This window comes from Narcine bancroftii, chromosome 1 (genome assembly GCF_036971445.1).
Source record: "Narcine bancroftii isolate sNarBan1 chromosome 1, sNarBan1.hap1, whole genome shotgun sequence".
Classification (NCBI taxonomy): domain Eukaryota; kingdom Metazoa; phylum Chordata; class Chondrichthyes; order Torpediniformes; family Narcinidae; genus Narcine; species Narcine bancroftii.
Window position 1 is genome coordinate 194,326,839 of NC_091469.1, and position 21,889 is coordinate 194,348,727.

Below are 21,889 nucleotides of genomic sequence, written 5' to 3' on the forward strand. Positions count from 1 at the left end.
CTGAATATGGTTTTGACTGATTGAGACCTCTTGTAAGGAATCAAAAAATAATGTTTGAGGGTGTCCACAAATCCACTGTTTGTTTCATTCATCTGTCAGAGAATTACAGTGATTTACATTTTCTTTCTTTTCCATGTAATGGGCAATGTAATATGAAGAAAAATGTCTTTTTGAAAAGTGTAATGAACATTACAGACAGAGTAGAATAAATTTAAGGATCATGATCTTATTGTTTTACACTTTGAACAATGTATATATGCATTAAAATTCTTACTTGCTGCAGATGAACTGGTAAAGAAAAATGATTAAAACCTAGTTAGCTGTGAATGATTTTTATTTGTTTTATATTAACCAAATTCAGTTAACAAATAATATTTTGTGGTCACTGTATTAATTGAAATAAGTCAATGTAATGTTTGAGAAGAATTTTGTACTCCCATTAGTATGAAATTATTTTCTATCAAAAATAAATCTTGCAGGAGATGGATAAGCTGCTGTTGACATTGGGTGACATACCACACCATGCTCCAGTGCTACTGTCCTGGGCTCTTCTGCGTCATTCTTTATGCCTGGATGAATCAAGTCATATAATCAGGCGCTTGGGGAGCATTGCTATACAACAGAATGTTTTCCAGTACATGACACAGATGCTTAAGGCTCTTGGCAGTGGTGGAAACAATGTGAGTAGTCTGATAGGATGTTACAATATCATTGTTTATGGAAACTTCTAGCACTTGGTTTAGAGGATTATGATCTTGTGTTTATATTGGCATGCAAAGATTCTATGAGGCTTGTACAATTATTGATTCCAGTGTTGATCGAGTAGAAGTCAGAAAGAGAAGGGTACATGGCCTTTCAAGCCAGCTCCTGCATTTATTGCATCATGGTGCAACCATTATTTTCTGTTCCCTAATCTCTAATTCCTATTCTCCCCAAAAATCTGTCTAAGTAAACTCAAAAACTGTATGTAGATTCATTTGCTCACCTGTATTTTGCTATTCAACTGAGGGAGAATCATTATGGCATCACTCTCATAACAGCTTCATAGATGTGAGATATTATTGTGCAGCATGTGATATTTGTAGTGGCAATTGTAAAAGAAATGGAGGTGGGGAAGCAAAACCTGAAGTCCATGAACGCTCAGTGTATAGCAATATTATTTCCAATGAAATAATACCACTATTACAAAGAACAATTAATCTTCACAGTATCATGCATATGAGCAAATAGAGTCCAACCACATTCTTTGAAGCATAATCTTAATAGAATTTTCTGATATATAAACCTCTGAAAGAGAATGATTTAGAAAAATACTGTAACTAGAATAGTACAGCAGAGCAACCGATCCTTTGTCTGTGCTGACCATTATGATCATTTAAATCAGACACCTGCTGCACATTGTCTATATCCCTCCATTCCCTGCTTGTATATGTGCCTGACTAAATGCCTTTTCAATGTTGCTGTTCTCTCTGCTTACACTATTTCTTCTGGTCAGGTTTTCCAAGCACTGTGTAGAGAAAAAAAACCCTTTCATCTTCAAGCTATGCTCTCTAATATTTATAATTCCACTGTGGGGAATAGATTTTTTACCCTATCCATTCCCTCAGCTTCTGATGCACCAGAGAAAAAAATCTGTTTGTCCAAATTTTCCTTAACAACATTCTTTAATCCAGGCAATATGCTGGTGATCTTCTTTGCATCTTCATCTAAGTCTCCACATCCTTTTTTCTTATTTAAAAAAAAATATGGAACGCTTCACGAATTTGCATATCATCCTTTTGCAGGGCCATGTTAATCTTCTCTATCGTTCCAATTTTGGTATATGTGCTACCGAAGTGAGCAGTTGTCTCCACATCATTTTTGAAGTGCATGAACCAGAACTGTACCTAATTGGTTTTTTAATACAATTGCAATCTGACTTCCCATCTTTTATACTCAACATCCCAAGTGATGAAGGCAAGCTTGCTATTTTTTTGTAACTCATGTCAACCTGTGCTGGCTCTTACAGGGAGTTATAGGCTTGCATCCAAATAACCCTCTTTTTATCAGTGTTCCTAAGGGTCTTGTCATTTAAAGAATACTTTCCTCTTTACATTAGACTTGCCAAAGTGCAACATGTCACACTTAACTGGATAAACTCAATCTGCCATTTCTCTACCAAGAAAGAACTGACCGACTCAGTTTGGAGCATTTAAACAAAGTGAAGATCCAGTACATGCTTTTGGAATATGTTTCTGAGGAAAAACATTGAATCAAATTTTTCAGTAACAACTTGTGCTTGTATTACAACTTAAATGTAAAAAAATACCACAAGGCATTTCACAAGTATTTAATCCATTTTAAATGAATTTGAAATATTAGAACATAGAATATTACAGCACAGTACAGGCCCTTTCGCCATTGATGTTTTGCTGACCCAAAAAACTGTTCTCATAACACTCTATTTTCATTTCATCTATGTGCCTGTCTAAGGGTCTCTTAAATGCCTCTGGCAGGGCATTTCAGGCACCCACAACTCTCTGTGATTATATTAAAAAAAACCTACCCCTGATTTCTCCTTTAAAGCTTCCTCCCTGGTGTTTGCTATTCCTGTCCTGGGAAAAAGGTGCCTCTCTATTAAATCTCCTCTCATCCTTCTTTGCTCCAAAGAAAAAGGTCCTAGCTCTGCTAACTTTGCATCATAAGTTTTATTTTCCAATCCTGGTAAATATTCTCTGCACCCTCTCCATAGTTTCCATATCCTTCCAATAATGAAGTGACCAGAACTGAACAGAGATTCATAGATTTGCAACATGATCTCTCGACTCTTGAATTCAATCCCCTGACTAATGAAGCTCAATATCCCAGAGGCCTTCTTAAATTTCCTGTCGACCTCTGCGGCAACCTTGAGAGATGTATGGATTTGGAGCCTAAGGTCCCTCTGTTCCTCCACACTGTCAAGTATCCAACCATAACCCTGCACTCAGGCTTCTGGTTAGAGCCTCTAAAATGAATCACCTCACCTGCCACTTTTCTGCCAAACTCTGTATCTTGTCTCTATCCTTTTGTAATCTATGGCAACCTTCAGCACCATCCACAACTCTTCCAACTATCGTATCATCTGCAGACTTACTGACCCATCCTTCTGCTGCTTCACCAAGATCATGAATAAAAATCACAAAGAGCAGGATTCCCAGAACAGATCCCTGCGGAACTCCACTAGTCACTGAACTCCAGGCAGAATTCTTTCTGTCCACCACTATGCTCTGCTTTCTACATGCAAGCCAATTTTTAATCCACACAGCCAAGTTTCCATGAATCCCATGCCTCATGACTTGTTTTATTCTGTAAAGCAAAAATAATAATTCTCAAATAGTGGAAGAATGCTTTGTGTAATTATAATCACTTCATAAAAGTTTAACATTAGATCTACACTGCCATTATTTTCCCTGTATTAGTTTGATTTTTGAATGAAAGGACATTGACTTCTTGAAATGCAACGTACAGTGTCAGAATTGTATTTATATGTGTTTCAGTGTACAGCAAGTACTGCACGAATGTGCATCTATGGACTTTTATCATTTGTTTTAACATCTTTTGAAGAAGAAACCTTGGGAGATCAACAGGTACTAAATTTTGCAATTGTATTGACCATTTCTATTTAAAAGTAACATTTTACTAGTGCAGTAGTTAAATTCCTTTTGAAAATAAACTTCTTTTGTATTTACTTAACTGCCAATCTTTTTTTTAAGCCTGGTCATTACACCAGCTGGAGTCAAATCATGACTTGGAACCACCTCTTGACTATACTAATCCTGCAACTATTCAGATACTGCTTGTGTCTTTTGGATGACTAAGGTGTAGAGCAGCCATTCTTTATGATCTCCCCTGGGGGCCACAGCACATTAAGGGGGGATGTACAAACTGAAATCATTAAATTTTTTTAATGTTCTTAAGTAGTCAGTAGAACAGAAGCATGGAAGCAACAAATTAAACTTTACTTTACATGGAAGGAGGCCCTAAATTTTGAGCAGATTCCTAAGGGGTGGGGGGGGGGGGTGGCATAGCCGAACAAAAGTTTGACAATGGCTGATGTAAACCCTTTAAGAAATCAATTATGAGCCTCATTACTGTTAACTTCTGGCATACTCCATCCTCCTGCTCTGATGTTAACTCTTGCCAGTAGAGAATTTAAAACTAACCAGATGGATATCTAACACTTTAACCATGAAAAAAATTGCCTCTCTATTTTCCATTGGCATGAGCAAAGTGACACCCAAATAAATTTCATATTATTGTCAAGACTCATTTTGAAAATTTTTCAAAGGGCATATTTTTAAAAAAAAACTTTTCAAAGTATTCTTGAATAATATTATTTCTGTTATTGGTAAAATTGCTTCAGTCTTCCTCAGGTTAAGGATTAGAAAAATTAGATTAGACTTATTTGTAATCAAGACGGTGCTCAAACGGATGAGAGAACCTTTCATCACATTTAAAATCTACTTGGTTATGATCAAATTGCCGTAATAGAGTTTCAACTAATCCTCTACAAATTTGATTCTCCACCCTTGGTGTGTCTTCAGTGCTATTTCAGGGTCTAAAGTGGCTTTTCTAGTCCTTTGTTTCTCTTAACTCCTTTATGATGATTTTTATTTGAGGTCCATGCTGCAAAATCCTGATATTTTTCCATCAAGAGTAAAATTTTCTGCTGTTCTTTATATTATATGTAGTTTGGCAGTATAATTTATTGTCAAGCCTCGATGCATGCTTATTGCACTCTCCATAATTTTTTTTTTCTGTTCCAGCACTTGATTAACTTATCTTGTGAAGTGTTTGCAGCCCCTAATCTGGCTGAACTTTTTTGGGATACTGTGAGTATATCAGTTTGTGATTATCTGAATATAGAAAAGAAGACATTATAACCCCACTGGAAATAGCAATAATATTTATCTAATTTTGGATGGGGAGTTTTTTGCTATTATATCATTTAGCTACTTTGAGAATGGCATACTAGAAGTAATTACACAGATTATATAGCAAACTATTTTTGTATTAATTGGATGATAGAAATAATTGTTAGTACAGATATGCACCGCTTAACGTCCACAATATGTTCTGTGAAATTGGGTGGTGTGTGATGTGGACATTGTGTGAACATCATATTACTGTATATACTTAGCAAAACTATATGGGATACTGAACTTGCGCTAAATTAATTTTTTTTTCACTTTTTAAACTTTTATGCAAACACTTTCTCAGCCTAATCAGTTTAACAAAGAGGATCAGGATTATCCACATCATTGTTCTCAACTTCCTCATAATGTTCCACTGGAAAAAAGTTTCAGGTCGAATAACCCCCATTGATGAACTGTCACTCTGTAATGACTGAGAGACCTGGCTGAGGCTCTTCTTGGGGAGGTGTTGGTTTCTTCAGGAATATGTCCAGTGTTGTTTGCCTAGTTTACTTTTTCATTTCTTTATAAATTTATATGCAGCAAACACTGGATGAGCATTCCTCTCTATTAGTGAAAAGTGCTCAGTGTTTGAGTCCCATCTCTTCTGCACCTGTTCTTCTGCAGTTTCCTTTTCCCTTGTGTCTTTAACTATTTGCTCTTGTTCTAGCTCCAGCAACTCTTCATTCGTTAGTTCCTCAGGAACCACCTATAGGAGTTCTTCAATGTCCTCATCATTTATGTCTAGGTTCAGGTTGTTGTTCATGTCGACAACAGCTCTGTTAATCCTTGCAATCTCATAATCTTACTCAAATTCCTTAAAGTCATGCACATACAAACTGCTTCAGTATTTTTTTCCATATGCCATTCATGCATTCTTTGGTCATATCATCCCAGGCCCAAGCAAGGTTCTTTATGCAGTGGAAAATGTTGTACTCCTTCCAGAATTGCATCAGTGTCTTACCAGTGTCATCCATTGCAACAACAGGCTGAGCAAAGGCCTGCCTTGAAAGCTGCAATAACCCCTTTGTCCATTGGCTGGATTTAAGAGGTGATGTTTTATGGGAGGAATGCCACTTTGATGTTGGGAAGGAGGTCACCAATGTAAGGGGGATGTCCTGGAGCATTGTCTACAATTAGCAAAATCCTGAAAGGCATGCCTTCTTCCAAACAACTCCTCCATTTCAGTGGCATAGGAATTGAGAAGGGCATCCTGAAACAATATTTGTTCCATCCAGGATGTTTTATTACTCCTGTAATAAACTGGTATGCTATATTTGTTAATGTTCTAGAAAGCCTTGGGGTTTTCACTATGCCAAATAAAAAATGGCTTTAACCTGTACCCAGCAACATTACCTCCTAACAACACTGTCACTCTGTCTTTAAAGGCCTTAAAGTCTGGCATTGATTATGGATGAAGGTCCTTTCAAGCATTTGCTTCCAGAATAAGCTGGTTTCGTCCATATTAAAAAAATATTGCTGGGGCAAATAGCCTCCCTCTACAATTAGTTTATCTAAGGTTTCAACAAATCCTTCTTGAGCATTAGCAGACTCACCACACACTTTCACGCAATGCAGCGGAAAAATGTTGTATAAAGTGCGTGAACCACCCAGAGCTAGCACTAAACTCTATCATAGTCTAGTCCTGCTATTTTTTTTTAAAGCATCTGGAAAAAGCTTCTTGCCTTAGCAGTGATCGTCAACGTGCTGAGAGGGACCTGATTTTTTTGTTTGGTCCTCAATCCACGTCATTAGCAATGTCTCCATATCTGATATAGGTCCCTCTTGCATTTTCGTTAACAGTGGAGCCAATCCTTTAATAGCTTAGAGAATTTTTTCTTTGTTTTTGAGGACCGTTGTGATTGTCAAGTGCGGCGTGCCTAAATCGGGAGCAATAGCATTCACTGTTTTTCCACCTTTGTGTTGTTTAATAACCTTTTGTTTCACTTCCAAATCAATACTTCTCCTTTGCCTCTTGCTGCTGCTATCATGAGCACTGGTTTTGTTGAGTTTGAGAGCCATGATATAGTACAAAGCCTACATACATAAGCCTTTGTATACAAAAGACGAGCTACATATGTTGCATACGGGAAGTTGTTGCACATGTCCGGTTATATTCGCTACACCCTGTTCTGCAATTGGGATTTCTGAACTCTATTATAACATTATGGGACGATGGATGTATATGGAGTCAGATGTTGCCTGAACAACGCATACTTGTAGTTTGTAGCCTGTTGAGATAGAATAATTTTTAAAATTAATGTAAATAGCACTTGCTTATAATGAAAGATATTCTGTTGGCTTGAGTGCATCTTCTCATCATACCTTAGCTGATGGCCCATTCTCAAGTGAGGTCTAAAAAATTAAATTATTTTTATATTCTGAAAATGTAGTGGAAATTAGGTATTTTAAATTTACTCTACTTTCTTTCTAATTTTTTTAAGTATCTTTAAGTACATTCAAACTTTATCCCCAAACATTGTCAGAAAAGATGCATGCTGAAAACATTTCAATTTTAACTAGTCATCATCTCCAATATTATTACTCCCACTCTATTCCTTTTACACCCCATGACTGCGTAGCTAACTTCAGCTCCATTTCTATCTACCAATTCCCTAATGACATGACCAATTGTTGGCCAAATAACTGGATTCGATAAGTCAGAGTTCAGGATGGAGATCGGGAACCTGATTGGGTGGTGCCAGAAAAACAGTCTTGCTCTCAATCTCACCAAGACCAAGAAGCTATTTGTTGATTTTAGTGAGGAGAGGCCAAGGGGCCATGCACCTGTCAGTTTTGATAGGAGATGGTCAAGATAATCAGAATACCTTCCCTGGACCCAGCACATTTGAGGCAACTTTTTAAGGAGTCGGAAATCTGGCATTTTTTGGATGCTCTTATCAAACTTCTACAGATGCTCTGTGGAAAGTATACTGGCTAATTGCATCACAGCTTGGTTTGGGAATTCAACTGCCTAGGAATGCAGGCAACAGAAGGTACAACCTCTTCTCACTGCTACCTCCAGGCAGAAGGTACAGAAACTTGGCAACTGGCACCTCCAGGTTCAAGAACAGTTTCTTTCCAACAATTATCAGATTTGATCCTCCCCTTGATGCACTAATCATGCACTATTGCAAGTCATTTACTTTTGCACTAGGATTACTATATTTCTATCTTAGGTATTTATTGTCTGTTTTAATTTAATTCAATCAATTTACTATTATAATTTCCCTTTGTAGCGGTTCACCAGAGGCTTAATCGAATCAGCTCGGGAGATTCTGAGTGATGTCATGACATCAGAATGAGATTATGTCATTTGGAACACGTGGGTTTTAAAAGCTACGTGTGACTGTTTGCATAAGTGACTTTACTGAACTTTGACTCGACTATGATTATTTTCTCGTTCTTCGTTTCGCACTGTGACTCAGTTGCTACATTGATGACCCCTGTGGGGCCAAACGGAATTTGGACCCAACATGGACCACGCTCAAACTGCCCGTCTTTTGGACCACTCAATCTGAAGTTTAGTTTGGGCAGGCTGAGGCGCAGTTCCACATTCACAAGATAGAAGTGGACGCAAATATATGGTAAGCACCCTCAACAAGGACGCGGCCGGTCGAGGGTCCTTTGGGACCCACCAGCTCTCGGCAAGTATGAAGCCCTAAAAGCCCTCCTTCTCTTAATTTACAGTATCTCATGATGCGAGTGAGCTTCTGCACGGCTCCTCCATGTAGATGGACTGGGGGACCGCACCTCTTCAGAGTCAATGAACAACATGTTGGCGCTGGCAGACGGCCATAGGCTTTGCTTGCTCTTCGAGCAGTTCTTTTTAGAGCATATTTCAGAAGACATTTGCCTCATGTTGGTTGACGAGGACTTTGATCGCCCTCAAAGAGTGGCTTCCTGTGCAGACATTTTGTGGTGCACGAAACAGCGAGGTGCAAGGAAATTAGTGCTGCGTCACATCCAAAGGCTCAGACTCCACAAGTACAGGACAAGCATGATTTTTACCATCAACACTGGGGTTCTGCAGCTCGCTATTGCCGACCCCCTTGCACTTTTCCTGGAAAACGCCATGGCCAGTTGTTTCTGGATACGGCAGCTGCCACTGTAACATCCTAAGTTTGGGATGAACTCTCCCAGCACAAATTTCTAGTCGACCCAGGTCTGTATGTTAATGTCCTTCCTCCTTCAGGCTTTGACACCTATACAAGGAGTGTGAGTCGGGCACTATGGTACATGAACTATACCCCTGAAATTTGGTAACAATAAGTTCACATGGAAGTTCATTCTTGCTTTTGTGTCCCGGCCATTGCTGGGTTCCGACTTCCTCAGATCCCACTCACTGATAGTGGACTTAAAAGGGCGCCACTTGGTGAACACTACAATGTTCCAGACTCTCTGCCTTGGAAAGCCAAACTACCCGCTCCGCACCTAGACACTGTCACATTTGTGGCCCGAAATGTGAAGTTAATAAAACATCGAACACAAGTTTTATCAGGTAAACTTCTCAGAGTCTTTATTCTCCATTTTCCTTTGTTCTCCTGCTTGTGCTCTTATCTCTCTCTCATACCACGTGACTTCCGGTACATCTCATATATATTCATTATCATGACATCCCTCCTTTAATCAGAAATAAACTTTACCTTCACCTACCAATATCCCTTGGAAACCTACAAACATCGTAACTAATGGTAATACTATAACTCAACTACATAAAATTTACTTCCTACAGCACTCATACATGCACTTTATGATATAAGATTAAAATACTGTCCCAAAGTTCTTATTAAAACTATGGCACAAAGTCTTCGTATTGTTTGGGCGCTTTCCGGTTTCGTTTCGGCCTGCCTGCGATATTGTCGTCGCTTCTCGGTTGTTCACTCTTAGCGTCGGAAATACTGCTCGCCACGGCTTCGGGTGTTTCTGGCGCTCTAGTCACTTCATCAGGAGTGCTGGTAACTGCCTCTGGAACATCATCAGGTCTCTCAGTTTCAGCATCTCATATTGGCCTTTCAACCTCTTCGCTCGATGTATCTCTGGACTGGTACCTTTTTACACCCCTGATACATTTCTTTTATACAGGACTCCAGTCAGAGACTTGACTGTCACCATACTGCCACTTCTGGATACGACAGTATAGGGTTGATGGTAATAAGGTGTGTCTAGCTTACCACCAGTTTCATGCCTCACTAGAACATTATCTCCTGGCATGATGTCTGAGTACTTGGCTCCACGTTTCGAATCTGTGTACAGCTTTGCTGCACCTTTCTTTTCAGCATCGTGGTCCCTCATCTCCTGGTCGTCTCGGATTTCCTTTATTTCTGGCATTTTTGTGCGGATTTTTCTCCCAAAAAATGCTTCTGCGGGACTTTTTCCGGTGGTTGTATGAGGCGTTGCTCGATAGACAGCCACATAAGATAGCAATGCTTCTCGCCAATTTTGTCCTTCTGCGTGTGCAATCCTCAATCGTTTTTCAATGGACTGATTTTGTCTCTCTACTTCTCCGTTGGCTTGCGGCCATTTCGGAGTTACTTTATGATGGTGGATACCTGTGGTCCTCACGTATTCCGCAAATGTCTCTGAAATGAATTGTGGACCATTGTCAGAGTATAATGTAACAGGTAATCCATATCTTGTGAATATCTCTGCTAATGCTTGTATTGTTTTTTCAGTGGTTGTGGACTTCAACACCACGTACTCATAGATTCTGCTGTAGTAATCTATCACTACCATAATTGATTCACCCGTCGGTAAAGGTCCAAGAAACTCAACAGTTATGTCGATCCATGGTCCTGTCGGGAGTTGCGTACTCCGGATCGGTTCTGGCGGATTACTCCTACTTGTGATTTGACATCCGTGACAAGTTTTAACAAATTTCTCTGCGTCTTTATCACAACCTGGCCACCATACCTTGGTCCTGAGGTTTTGCTTGGTACCAACAATACCTAGGTGTCCTTCATGCGCTAAGGATACGATCTTCGGTCTCAATCTTTGCGGTATCACCAATCTGCAACCTCTTAATACACACTGTCCGATGCAACAAAGTTCGTCTCTAATGGGAATGTAAGCCTTGTGAGTACACTTGTCCCATTGTCCACTCTGTATGCATTCTCTTACTTCCCTGAGTTCTGGATCACGTTCGGATTCTCTCTCGACTTCCTTCGTAGTCACAGCTTTCGGTGTCGCCTGAATAGCTACGAAGCGTACAAAGCTCTCTGTTTCTGTTCCCAATTCTGACTTGGATTGTGGACCACCATCCTTCACCAATCTAGACAGCGGATCTGCAATGTTTGTTTTCCCTGCAATGTGGATTACTTTATATTTGTAGGGTTGTAGTCTGAGTACCCATCTCTCTATTCTGGCACATGGTTTGGATCTAGGTGCATAGATCACCTCCAATGGCTTATGATCTGTGATGAGTTCAAATTCAATGCCGTATAAATATGCATGGAACCTCTCACAGGCTCATACAAGTCCGAGTGCTTCTTTCTCTGTCTGAGAGTATCTTCTTTCCACATTTGATAACGATCTGCTGGCATAGGCAATGATTCTTGGTCCTCCATCATGCATCTGGACCAACACGGCTCCTAAACCAACCAGGCTGGCATCCGCTATGACTTTGGTTGATGCCGCCGGATCGTAATATCCAAGAGTTTGTGCATCTGTCAGGCTTTGCTTCAGCGCTGTGAACGCTTTCTTCTGCTCAGATCCAAAATGAAATGCTACACCTTTCCTGGTTAGTTTCCTTAGTGTTTCTGCCACTGTAGCGAAATTAGGAATGAACTTTGCACAAAAATTGACCAATCCCAGGAAACTCCTCACCTCTGTTGCATTCTGAGGTGCACGTGCCTCTGCAATAGCTTTCACCTTGGCCTCTGCAGGGTTTAGTCCTTCCCGTGTAAGTCTGTGTCCCATGAAGTCCATTTCTGACACACCGAACTGGCACTTGTTTCCATTCACGGTAAGGCCTGCCTCCTGTAGTCTAGATAGTACACGCCTCAACCGTTTGTCATGCTCTTCCTTCATTGGTGCATGGACTATGATGTCGTCAGAAATGTTGGCAACTCCAGGAATGCCTTGAATCACTCGATGGATTTCATACTGGTAGATCTCCGAAGCTGCATTAATTCCAAATGATAGTCTCTTGTAACAATACAATCCACAGTGAGTCACAAATGTTGTTACATCTCGGGAACCTGGATCCAGCTCTAATTGATGATAGCCCCATTTCAGATCAATTTTTGAGAATACCTTGCTGGTAGTTAGTTCTTGAAGTATTTCCTCCACTGTTGGTATAGGGTGTTGTTCTCTAATTATAGCTTCATTGGCCATTCTCATGTCAACACATAGTCTTATGTCACCCTTTGGTTTGAGCACAATCACTACGGGATTGACCCATTGTGTCGAATGTTCCACCGGTTCAATAATGTCTTGTTCGATCAATTCTTTAATTTTGGCTTCGACTTTCCCACGAAGTCCAAACGGAGTTCGGCGCATTGGTTGTGCCTTGGGTTTGACCGTTTCATCTACCGCTAGCTTCAATTGTCGACCTTTCAGCTTTCCTACTCCTTGGAAGACTGCGGGGAATTCTTGCTTCATATCCTCGTATGACTGAATTGAATTGACACAAGCTCCAATATGAAGTATTGCCAGGTCTTGCGCTGTGCTTCTACTCAGCAATGGTTCTCCCCTCTCTTCTATGACCATAAACTCTGCTTCGGTGTACTTATCTTCAGCTTCAACAGTTGCAGTAAAACATCCAATGGTCTGCAATGGCTTGGTTTCTGTGTATGGATACAGTTTCTTGGAACATTTCTTTGAGGTACAGATGATCTTTTTCCTTTTCAACTTCTCCCATAAATGTCGATCAATCACATTACTGTCACTGCCTGAGTCTACAATGACCTGCACTGTCACTCCACCAATGATCACTGGGACCTTCTCATGACGTACATCATTCAACGTAAATTGGTAACAACTCTGTCCCTCCTGGGTATCATCATCATCACCGTCTATCTGGCGAATGGTATCTTTCTTTCCAGGATACTTTCCTTTCCCCCAGGCTTTGCCTTTGGAAGTTGTACTCTTCCTCTTCTGGTCTGCATTGGACTTGCTTTTGCACTTCTTTGCAAAGTGGTCCTTACCTCCACACTTTCTGCAAACTTTGCCTTTGGCCGGGCAATATGGGTCTTTTCCAAAGTGACCTCGGTTTCCACATCGATAACACTCCACGTCCTGTGTCGAAGTATATCTTGGCTGGTTATGGCGATGTGAGAGCCTCTTAATTTGCTGGCTTGAGTTGTCTTTCAGGGTCATGGTATGAAATTGCCCTTCAACAGCCTCTAATGCAGCAGCAATGGCTAAAGCATCGGTGAGTTCCAACTCACTCCCTCTTTCCAGTAGACGTCTTCTGAGTTTATCTGATCTACAGTGCTGTACAACTTGATCCAATAATTGGTTGTCCAAATCAGCTGGCATGTAATTGCATCCAACAGCTAGCTGGCGTAGTCTCGTCACGTACTGAGCAATTGTCTGGCCATCTTCTTGTCTCGTTCTCCGAAACAAATGGCGTTGAAATGTAGCATTCGGTGTCACTACATAGTGTGCATTTAATGCATCTACCGCTTTCCGGTACTCTTCCTTTCTTCCAGTATTCAAAAGTGTCTTAAATGTTTCCCGAACTGCGGGTCCCGCAGTGAAAAGAAGTAACGCCCTTCTCTGCGCTTTTTGTTCAACCGTACCGGTATCTAGAAATAGGCCACTACTGTCGGCGTAGGATTCAAATTCTTCCAGGCATCCCTTCCACTTCACACTTACAGTGCTTGCATCACCCGTTGGGTCAAAATGAGCAATTCCACTATGTGTTAGAAAGTCACCGTCTGCCCCAGCCATGAGGAAATATTCCAACCCGAAAAGTACTGAGTCAAAGAGAAAATTCTTATCACCTTGAAGTTCTCTGTAATCCTCTGTAATCTTCTTTAGTCTTTAATTTTCTTCAAGCTTCTTTCATCCTCGTCGCCAATGTCACATTGTGGCCCGAAATGTGAAGTTAATAAAACATCGAACACAAGTTTTATCAGGTAAACTTCTCAGAGTCTTTATTCTCCAGTTTCCTTTGTTCTCCTGCTGGTGCTCTTATCTCTCTCTCATACCACGTGACTTCCGGTACATCTCATACATATTCATTATCATGACAGACACCGTTGAACAACTTGAACAATGAATTTGCCAAACTTCTTGAGGAGCTTCCAGACATTGTCCTTCTCCACTGCCACACCCAATCATGATGTCGCACACCACATCTTCACCCAAGGACCTCCTCTGCACGGCCGAGCCCGATGCCTGCTGCCTGACAAGTTGTGACTTGCAAAACAAGAGTTCCACAAAAGGGAGGAACTTGGAATCATATGCAGGTCTGATAGCTCATGGGCTTCCAAAGCCACAGGAGGTTGCAGATCTTGCAGGGATTATAGGCATCTCAATGACCCTACCACTGCAGACTGCTACCCTATGCCCCTTATTCAGGACTTTACAGCTAATCTTTATGGGGCAAGGATATTTTCTAAAATTGACTTGGTGCGTGGGTACCTAGAGGATGTGCCCGAGACCGCCATCATAACACTGTTCGGCCTCTTCGAATTTTTAAGAATGCCCTTTGGGCTCAAAAATGCTGCACAAACATTCCAGCGACTAATAGACACAGTGGGGCATGGCATGACTTCCTTTTCGTATACTTGGATGACATACTCGTCACCAGCCACCCCCACAAAGAGCACCTGCAGCAATTTGCTCTGCCGCTGCCTACAAGAGTTCGGGTTAAGTTTATGGATAATTTTCCGTCCACTTCTTCTATCTTATCCATGCCTCTTAATTAATTCATTCATAATTTTTAATAACAATTAATGATTGTATATGCTAATATTGTTGTGTATTAAATGATAGGTGTTTCTTTTCTTTTGGGTGGGAGGGGGGATGGGGAGAAAAATCTAAAAGTTTTTTTGTATCATTGGCTCTGGATATTTGATTAATGTTTTATTCATTTTTTTCCTGTAATGATACAAACAATTATATAAAATGTAAAAAAAGCTTGGGCTAACTGTGAACGCTGCCAAATGCAAATTCGGGCAGTCCTTTATCGAGTTCTTGGGACATCAGATCACCAGGGTGTTGTCCTATATCCTAGCAAGGTGGAAGCCATCCTCAAACTTTCAAGGCCCGATATGATCAAAAGACTCCTGGAATTTGTGGGGATGGTGAATTTCTATTGCCACTTTCTACCCTCTGTAGCTCATACCCCTCTTCGACTTTGTGTCCAGCAGTGCCAAAGAACTCGAGTGGACAAAGGAGACGAGCTAGCATTCCAGCAGACCAAAGATGCCCTAGTGAAGGCAACATTGCTTGTTCATCCACAAATGGATGCCCCAGCCGCCTTGTCAATAGACACATCTGACGCGGCAGTAGACGGAGTCATGGAACAGTACACCAATGGATATTGAAAGCCTCTAGCATTTTTTAGTAGCTACCTCCGCCCTCTGGAAACAAAATATAGCACATTCGATAGGGGACTGCTGGTGCAGTACCTAGCGGTCAGACACTTTCCTTATATTTTGGAAGGCAGGGACTTCACGGTTTTTAATGACCACAAACCACTAATGTTTGCCTTCACGAAGGCATCAAATCCCTAGTCAGCCTGCCAGCCACACCACCTATCTTATGTATCTGAGTTTTCAACCAGGATTAAACATATCTCCGATAAGAGTACTGTGGTGGCTGATTCCCTGTCCCGCTCCTTCGTTCGAGCAGTACTTGCCCTCTCTCCGGGTGTAGACTACATGGCGCTCAGCACCAGGACGATGAACTCCCGGCTTTATAGAATTGCTGTCATGAGTCTGCAACTCAAGGATGTAGCCTTTAAGCCACAAGTTACCACTCTCTTGTGTGACCTTTCCACAGGTCAGCCTTGGCCTATTGTCCCTGCTGCATGGAGATGTTGCATTTTCTTTGCCATTCACGGACTCTTCCACCCCTCCATTCGAGCAATGGTCTGCCTGATACCCAATAAGTTTGTATGGCATGGACTCAAAAAGCAGATCATGTGCTGGGCAAAGATATGCACGGACTGCCATTCTGCAAAAGTGCAAAGGCATGCGAAGCCATTGCAATGCAGATTCAACCATGTTCATTTCAACGTTGTTGGCCCGCTTCGGTGTCACGAGGGTCTAGATACTTGTTAATGGTCATCAACAGATTCACTAGGTGGCTGGAGGCGGTTCCTATGATGGACTCATTGACTGATTCATGCGCCAGAGCTTTTATTTCTGCCTGAGTATCTTTCTTTGACCTACCCACTCACGTCACCTCTGACAGAGGCCCACAGTTTACCCCCGCACTCTTGGACATTTTGTTGTGACTGCTGGGAATGCAGCTCCATTTCATAATAGCCTATCACCCACAGTTGAATGGCCTGATGGACCGATTCCATAGGCACATGAAGGCTGCACAGATGGCCCTCCTCCAGGGTCCTGATTGGGTGGATGAGCTGCCCTGGATCCTCCTGGGAATAAGAACAGCATCCAAGGAAGATCTCATCTCCTTATCAGCTGCGTTGGTTTATGGAGCCCCGCACATTATACCTGGGGAGTTCGTGCCCGCAGCACGTGGTTAGGAGGTGCTACTGATTGAAGTCTTAGGCAGCTGTGGGAGCGGTTTGGAACATTGATCCCAGTTCCCACATCCAGGGATGGGACAATGACTCCCTTCAGCCAAAGGAACTCTGGGACTGTAAGTTTGTGTTTGTGTGTTGTAAGGTAAAACATCATGAGATGGGAATGTGTAAGGAGTTACCCTGTGCAGGGCTGTAACAAGATGTGAATGCATCCTTGTACTTACAAGATAAGAGAGACATTGATGGATTGAGAGGCAGGAAGCTAGCAGGGAAAGGATAGCAACAGTTTTAGTCATTGGACAAGTAATGATATGATGATGTTCTAAGCACGTATCCAAGGGTATAAAAAAATCACCATTTTGCTGATAACGGCAGAATGCATTCTCCAACTAACATTGTTAGTTGCAAGTGTTACAATCCGGTAATAAAGAACAAAGAACCCTGATTTCGACTCAGTCTGGTGTTTGTCTCACTCATTCATGAACAAAGCAGACCTAACAGTGTGGAGGAGCACACGGGCCACCCTTACAGAGGCCTTATGAGGGCCTCTTCACAGAGTACTACGAAACAAACATATAACTTGTGTACTGGACATTGGGTGGCATCCAGAGACATATACGATTGATTGACTAAAGCCTGCTCATCTCAACCTTGATTGGTCCTTGCCACGACCGCCCAAAAATGAAGAACAGTAATGGTACCAGAGGTTTAGCCTCCTAACTCCGGTTGTCGGTGAGGGGACGGGGGGTGGGAGCCATGTAGCGGCTCACCGTAGGCTTAATCGAACCAGCTTGGCAGGTTCCGAGTGATGTTATGACGTCTCGATGTAATGACATCATTTGGAACGCATAGGGTTTTAAAAAGCTGCGTGTGACTGAGTAAAACGACTTTTACTGAACTTTGACTCGACCACGTCTGATCATTTCCTTGTTCTTCATTTCACACTGTGACACAGTTGTTACATGTCACAAATATCTGTTCTTCTGCAGAAAGTAAGAATTTTGATGCATATGCACATTCTATGATGTGTATAACAATAAACTCATCATCGTCACCTTATTCCTTTTATTTCATGAGTTAGATTTTAAATGTTCAGATCATGCAGTTGTTTGTGGAATCAAACTTGCTTGCTGTGAGAGGATATAAAGGGTAAACTAATGAATGGTACTTTTTAAAATAGATGTTCATTTTATGTCAATTCTGATTCTCCTTGTGTATTTTTTTAAGGAACCCACAACAGGTCTTGCTGTTCTGTTGGACAACAATTGTGGAATGTTCCCACAATCTATGGCTCCACTGCTTCAGCTGCTGTCAGGGCTTATATCTGACAAAAGCACAGCTAGAAAGGTACTGATATTTTAAAAAGAGATTCCCCAAAAAATGCATGCAAGGTTCCAATTCTAATGAAGTGCTCTTACTAAATACAGCAGGTAATTGTAATATATTTAGGAACGACATGCAAAAAGGGAAAGGTGGAGTAGAACTATAAATAAATGATAATAAGAAGCTATCTTGGCTCATCAGATTATGATATAGTATCAGTTTGAGTGCAGTTAAAGAACAGCAAAGGGCTGGAAAATTGGTTCATAGGTCACTATAGTTGTAATACTGAAGTCTCAGAAATGAGGAAATTAGAAATGATTGTGGAAGAAATAATGTAGTAATCATGGGGTATTTTGATCTTATTGGGGAAATCAATTTATGATTATAAGTTGCAAGGCAAATTTGTATGCTGTATACTAGATGGCTTTCTTGATTAATATGTTGAGGAACCAACAAGGGAGACAATTATTTTAGATCCCTGCGAGAATTAATGCATAATTTTGTAAATGGGGTTGTGAGAAAAAATGACCATTTTATGTTGACTTTCAAAGTGATGTCGAACAATCATCTAGTCAAAAGAGACCTATGAGAGGCAAGTTAGCTGTAGTTAATGAGGTAACTGCATGACAAAGCACAAAGGTGGATAAACAATGAGAAGTATTTAAAGAAATAATTCATAATAACAGGGTGCTTTTAGGATTGAGATTATTTTTGGAATATTAGATTGGTAGCATAATAGTGTACTATAAATGAAAATCAATGATTTGATGAAGGAAGAAAGAATGAGGATAAACTGGCAAGAAACAAAAACAAAAATTAACAGCTTCCGTGGCTATCTTTTTTCTTTCAAATAACAAAGACTAGCACAGACATTGTGGGATCAGTTGGGAGAATTCAAGAGGGATTCCTAAACAGGAACAAATATATCTTACTCCAATTATAGGAGGTCCTTGATGAGATGATACCAGAAATAATTTATACACTATACTAAGATAGTGAAACATTTGTGAAACTTGGTCATTTGAAAAAGAGTGATACATTTCTGAATATAAGAGAAATGAGAAAAATAGGGGTAACTCCTGAGAAATGAAGTAGAATATTGCCTTTACCGCAGAGCCCACCTCACTGACAAAAGACAAAGGAGGAAAAACCCAACATCCAACCCCAACCCACCAATTTTCCCCTGCAACCGCTGCAACCATGTCTGCCTGTCCCGCATCGGACTTGTCAGCCACAAACGAGCCTGCAGCTGACGTGGACATTACCCCCTCTATAAATCTTCGTCCACGAAGCCAAGCCAAAGAAGAATTCAAAAATAATCAGATGACTCAATCCAGTAACAAATTATGGTTTTATGTTCTTGCAGTATGTGGAAATTTGAAATTTAAAAAAATTTAGACATGTAGCACAGTAACCGGCCCTTTTGGCCCACAAGCTTGTGCTGCCTAATTACACCCTCGGTACGTTTTGGAGGGTGGGAGGAAACCAGGGCCCCCAGGGAAATCCCACGCAGGTACAGGGGGAATGTATAAACTCCTTACAGACATGTGTGATTCAAACCCCTGACCCAATTACTAGCATAACAGTGTTGCACTTTTCTTCTTTTTTCTTTGGCTTGGCTTCGCGGACGAAGATTTATGGAGGGTTAATGTCCACGTCAGCTGCAGGCTCGTTTGTGGCTGACAAGTCCGATGCGGGACAGGCAGACACGGTTGCACTAACCATTACACTAACTGTGCTGCCTCTAACACCAAATGTACATGAAAAGATTAAATGAAATGTTTATTGTGTAGTTTTAAATTATGCAGAATATTGATAACTAACCTTCAGTTTCTTCAAGAGATCAAAGGTAAACGAAAGAAGGCCATTTGGTCCATCAGCGTCGTCTTGAATATAAAGGCAATCCAGCTGACGCAGTCTTCTGACCTCTTTAGTTTTGCACATTCTTTCCTTTCAGATTCTTATCCAGCTTCTATTTTTACATTACATTTGAAATCTATTATTACAGCAAAACATTCTTGTCGAGTTCATTCTCATTTTTGTGTTCTGTTGAAGGTTTACAGCTTTTTGGACAAAATGTCATGTTACACCGAGCTGTACAAGCACAAACCAAATGATGTATTTTCACATGAGGATGAAACCCAGTGGAGAAGGCAAACACCAAAACTTCTGTATCCCCTTGGTAAGTTTCAGAGAATCTTGGAACATACAAAGCCTCTTTCACACTTGCAAGTGACCCCAGGAATTAACGGCCAATCGGCCTTTAAAGTGTCCATTGTGAAAGCAAAATCAGCTCAACGCTGGTGTAAGATGGCATCATCTCACTGGGGATTGATGGTCTCGAATCCTAGTACAATTCTCGAACATAATAAATCTAATTTATTAAAATTAAAGGCACATGTAAAATGAATGTATAATTATTGTTGGATAATCTGATATTTGGGATGCATCTTTTGGGTACAAAAGAATACTGTATTTTCATTTATCTAAGGTGCATGTTGTATACATTTTTACAAACTACTCACCTCCCCACGTGCCTTTCTATGCACGTGTGCACTATACGAGAATATTTTTACAAATCAGGCACCCCCTGCACGTAATATAGGTGTGCGTGCTATACAAGAATATTTTTACTTGTTTAAATAACAAGCACAATTAATAGCGGACTTGGGAAAGTCAAACCGGCAACTTAAAGCGAGTTTGGGAATATAATAGCGACATTGAAAGAACGCTCACAATTTATAGTAGCCATGGCAAAGGCACTCCAACAATTTATAATGAGTGTGGGAATGTTATAGCAAGCAAGAGAATGTAATAGTGGCAATGAAAGAATGCACACAATTTATAGCGGGCATGAAATATTTTGATTTTGGGACTATCTTTGTACTGAATGCCGTGGTATTCCTATAAACAAGTCATTCTGGCTGGGGCACTGTTCCTTATCAATGTTAAATGCAAATTGCTTTTGCCAATTGGAATTTAGAATACTACACCTGCATGGTATATGTGTTTGCATGTTATACAAAAAAATATTTTTACACAATTTATGATTTTCTGCGCATTATATGGGTGTGCACTTTTTATGAGTGGAAAATATAGTAATTCTGCACTGTTCAATTTCAAATAAACGGAGGTAATTTTGCTGGGGGAATAATGTGTGACTTTGAAATCAATCAGAAGTAGAGTTTCCCTCAAGATTTAATTTGGTAATTGACATTACTGCTTCTCCATGGTTATCTTATTTTTCTAGCCTTTTATTAGATTAACTGGGTGAATTCTAAAGTTAATCACAGAAACTAAGCTTCACCATGTCAATATGTTATTTCAGAGTAAATAAGAAGTAAGAAAAAGTTGGTGGAACAGCAAATTTGATGAACTGACATTTAATGTTAAATGAAGAAGGAATACATTTTGAAATAGGTGCTATATATTCCTTCAATATTTTTAACTTTCATTACATGATTGGTATTATCTCATCTAAATTTAGGATCGGGTCAGACCAATATACGCATGCCCCAAGGTACTTATGGAACTGTGATGCCTACAACGCAAGGTTACCTTGTACGTTGGCATTACTCGTATAGCGCCTGGATAATTTTCACTTGTGAGATTGAGATGCTGCTACATGTGGTTTCAACAGCAGGTAATCTACCACTTGCTTTGCATGAGAGCCAAATGGTCTTCTGTCTGTTTCGATGTGGAAAATGTCTGCATTTAAATTTTGGTAAATCAACATACCCTTGCTTTTTGCAAATGTACTATGTTCATAGTTCCCCAATTCTGATTTTTAAGGTGTTTATTTTCCTGTGCTATTTATAATTTCCATATCTATCCTGCAAAAAAAAGTACAGTATCTTCATTTTATTGAGTTTTTGGAGCAGTAATTGCTAATATTTGTTAAGTATTTTTATGTGAAACGATTTTGATGTTGGTTATATGTTTTGCTTAAGTATTTGAACAACTCACT

The 21,889-nt window shown here is 40.4% G+C and overlaps 1 protein-coding gene and 1 non-coding gene across 2 annotated transcripts in view; one reads left to right on the forward strand and one right to left on the reverse strand.

Annotated features, from left to right (window-relative positions):
* Positions 1–21,889, forward strand: part of nup188 (nucleoporin 188) — a 171,828-nt gene that overhangs the window by 67,157 nt on the left and 82,782 nt on the right. The window contains 6 exon segments of the mRNA XM_069886944.1: positions 480–680; positions 3,516–3,605; positions 4,785–4,850; positions 17,827–17,946; positions 19,978–20,104; positions 21,410–21,565. Of these exon segments, the coding sequence (XP_069743045.1) occupies positions 480–680; positions 3,516–3,605; positions 4,785–4,850; positions 17,827–17,946; positions 19,978–20,104; positions 21,410–21,565 (760 nt within the window).
* LOC138752138 (U6 spliceosomal RNA) lies at positions 1,740–1,843 on the reverse strand. The gene has a single exon (XR_011350405.1). It is a non-coding gene; the product is annotated as a U6 spliceosomal RNA (small nuclear RNA).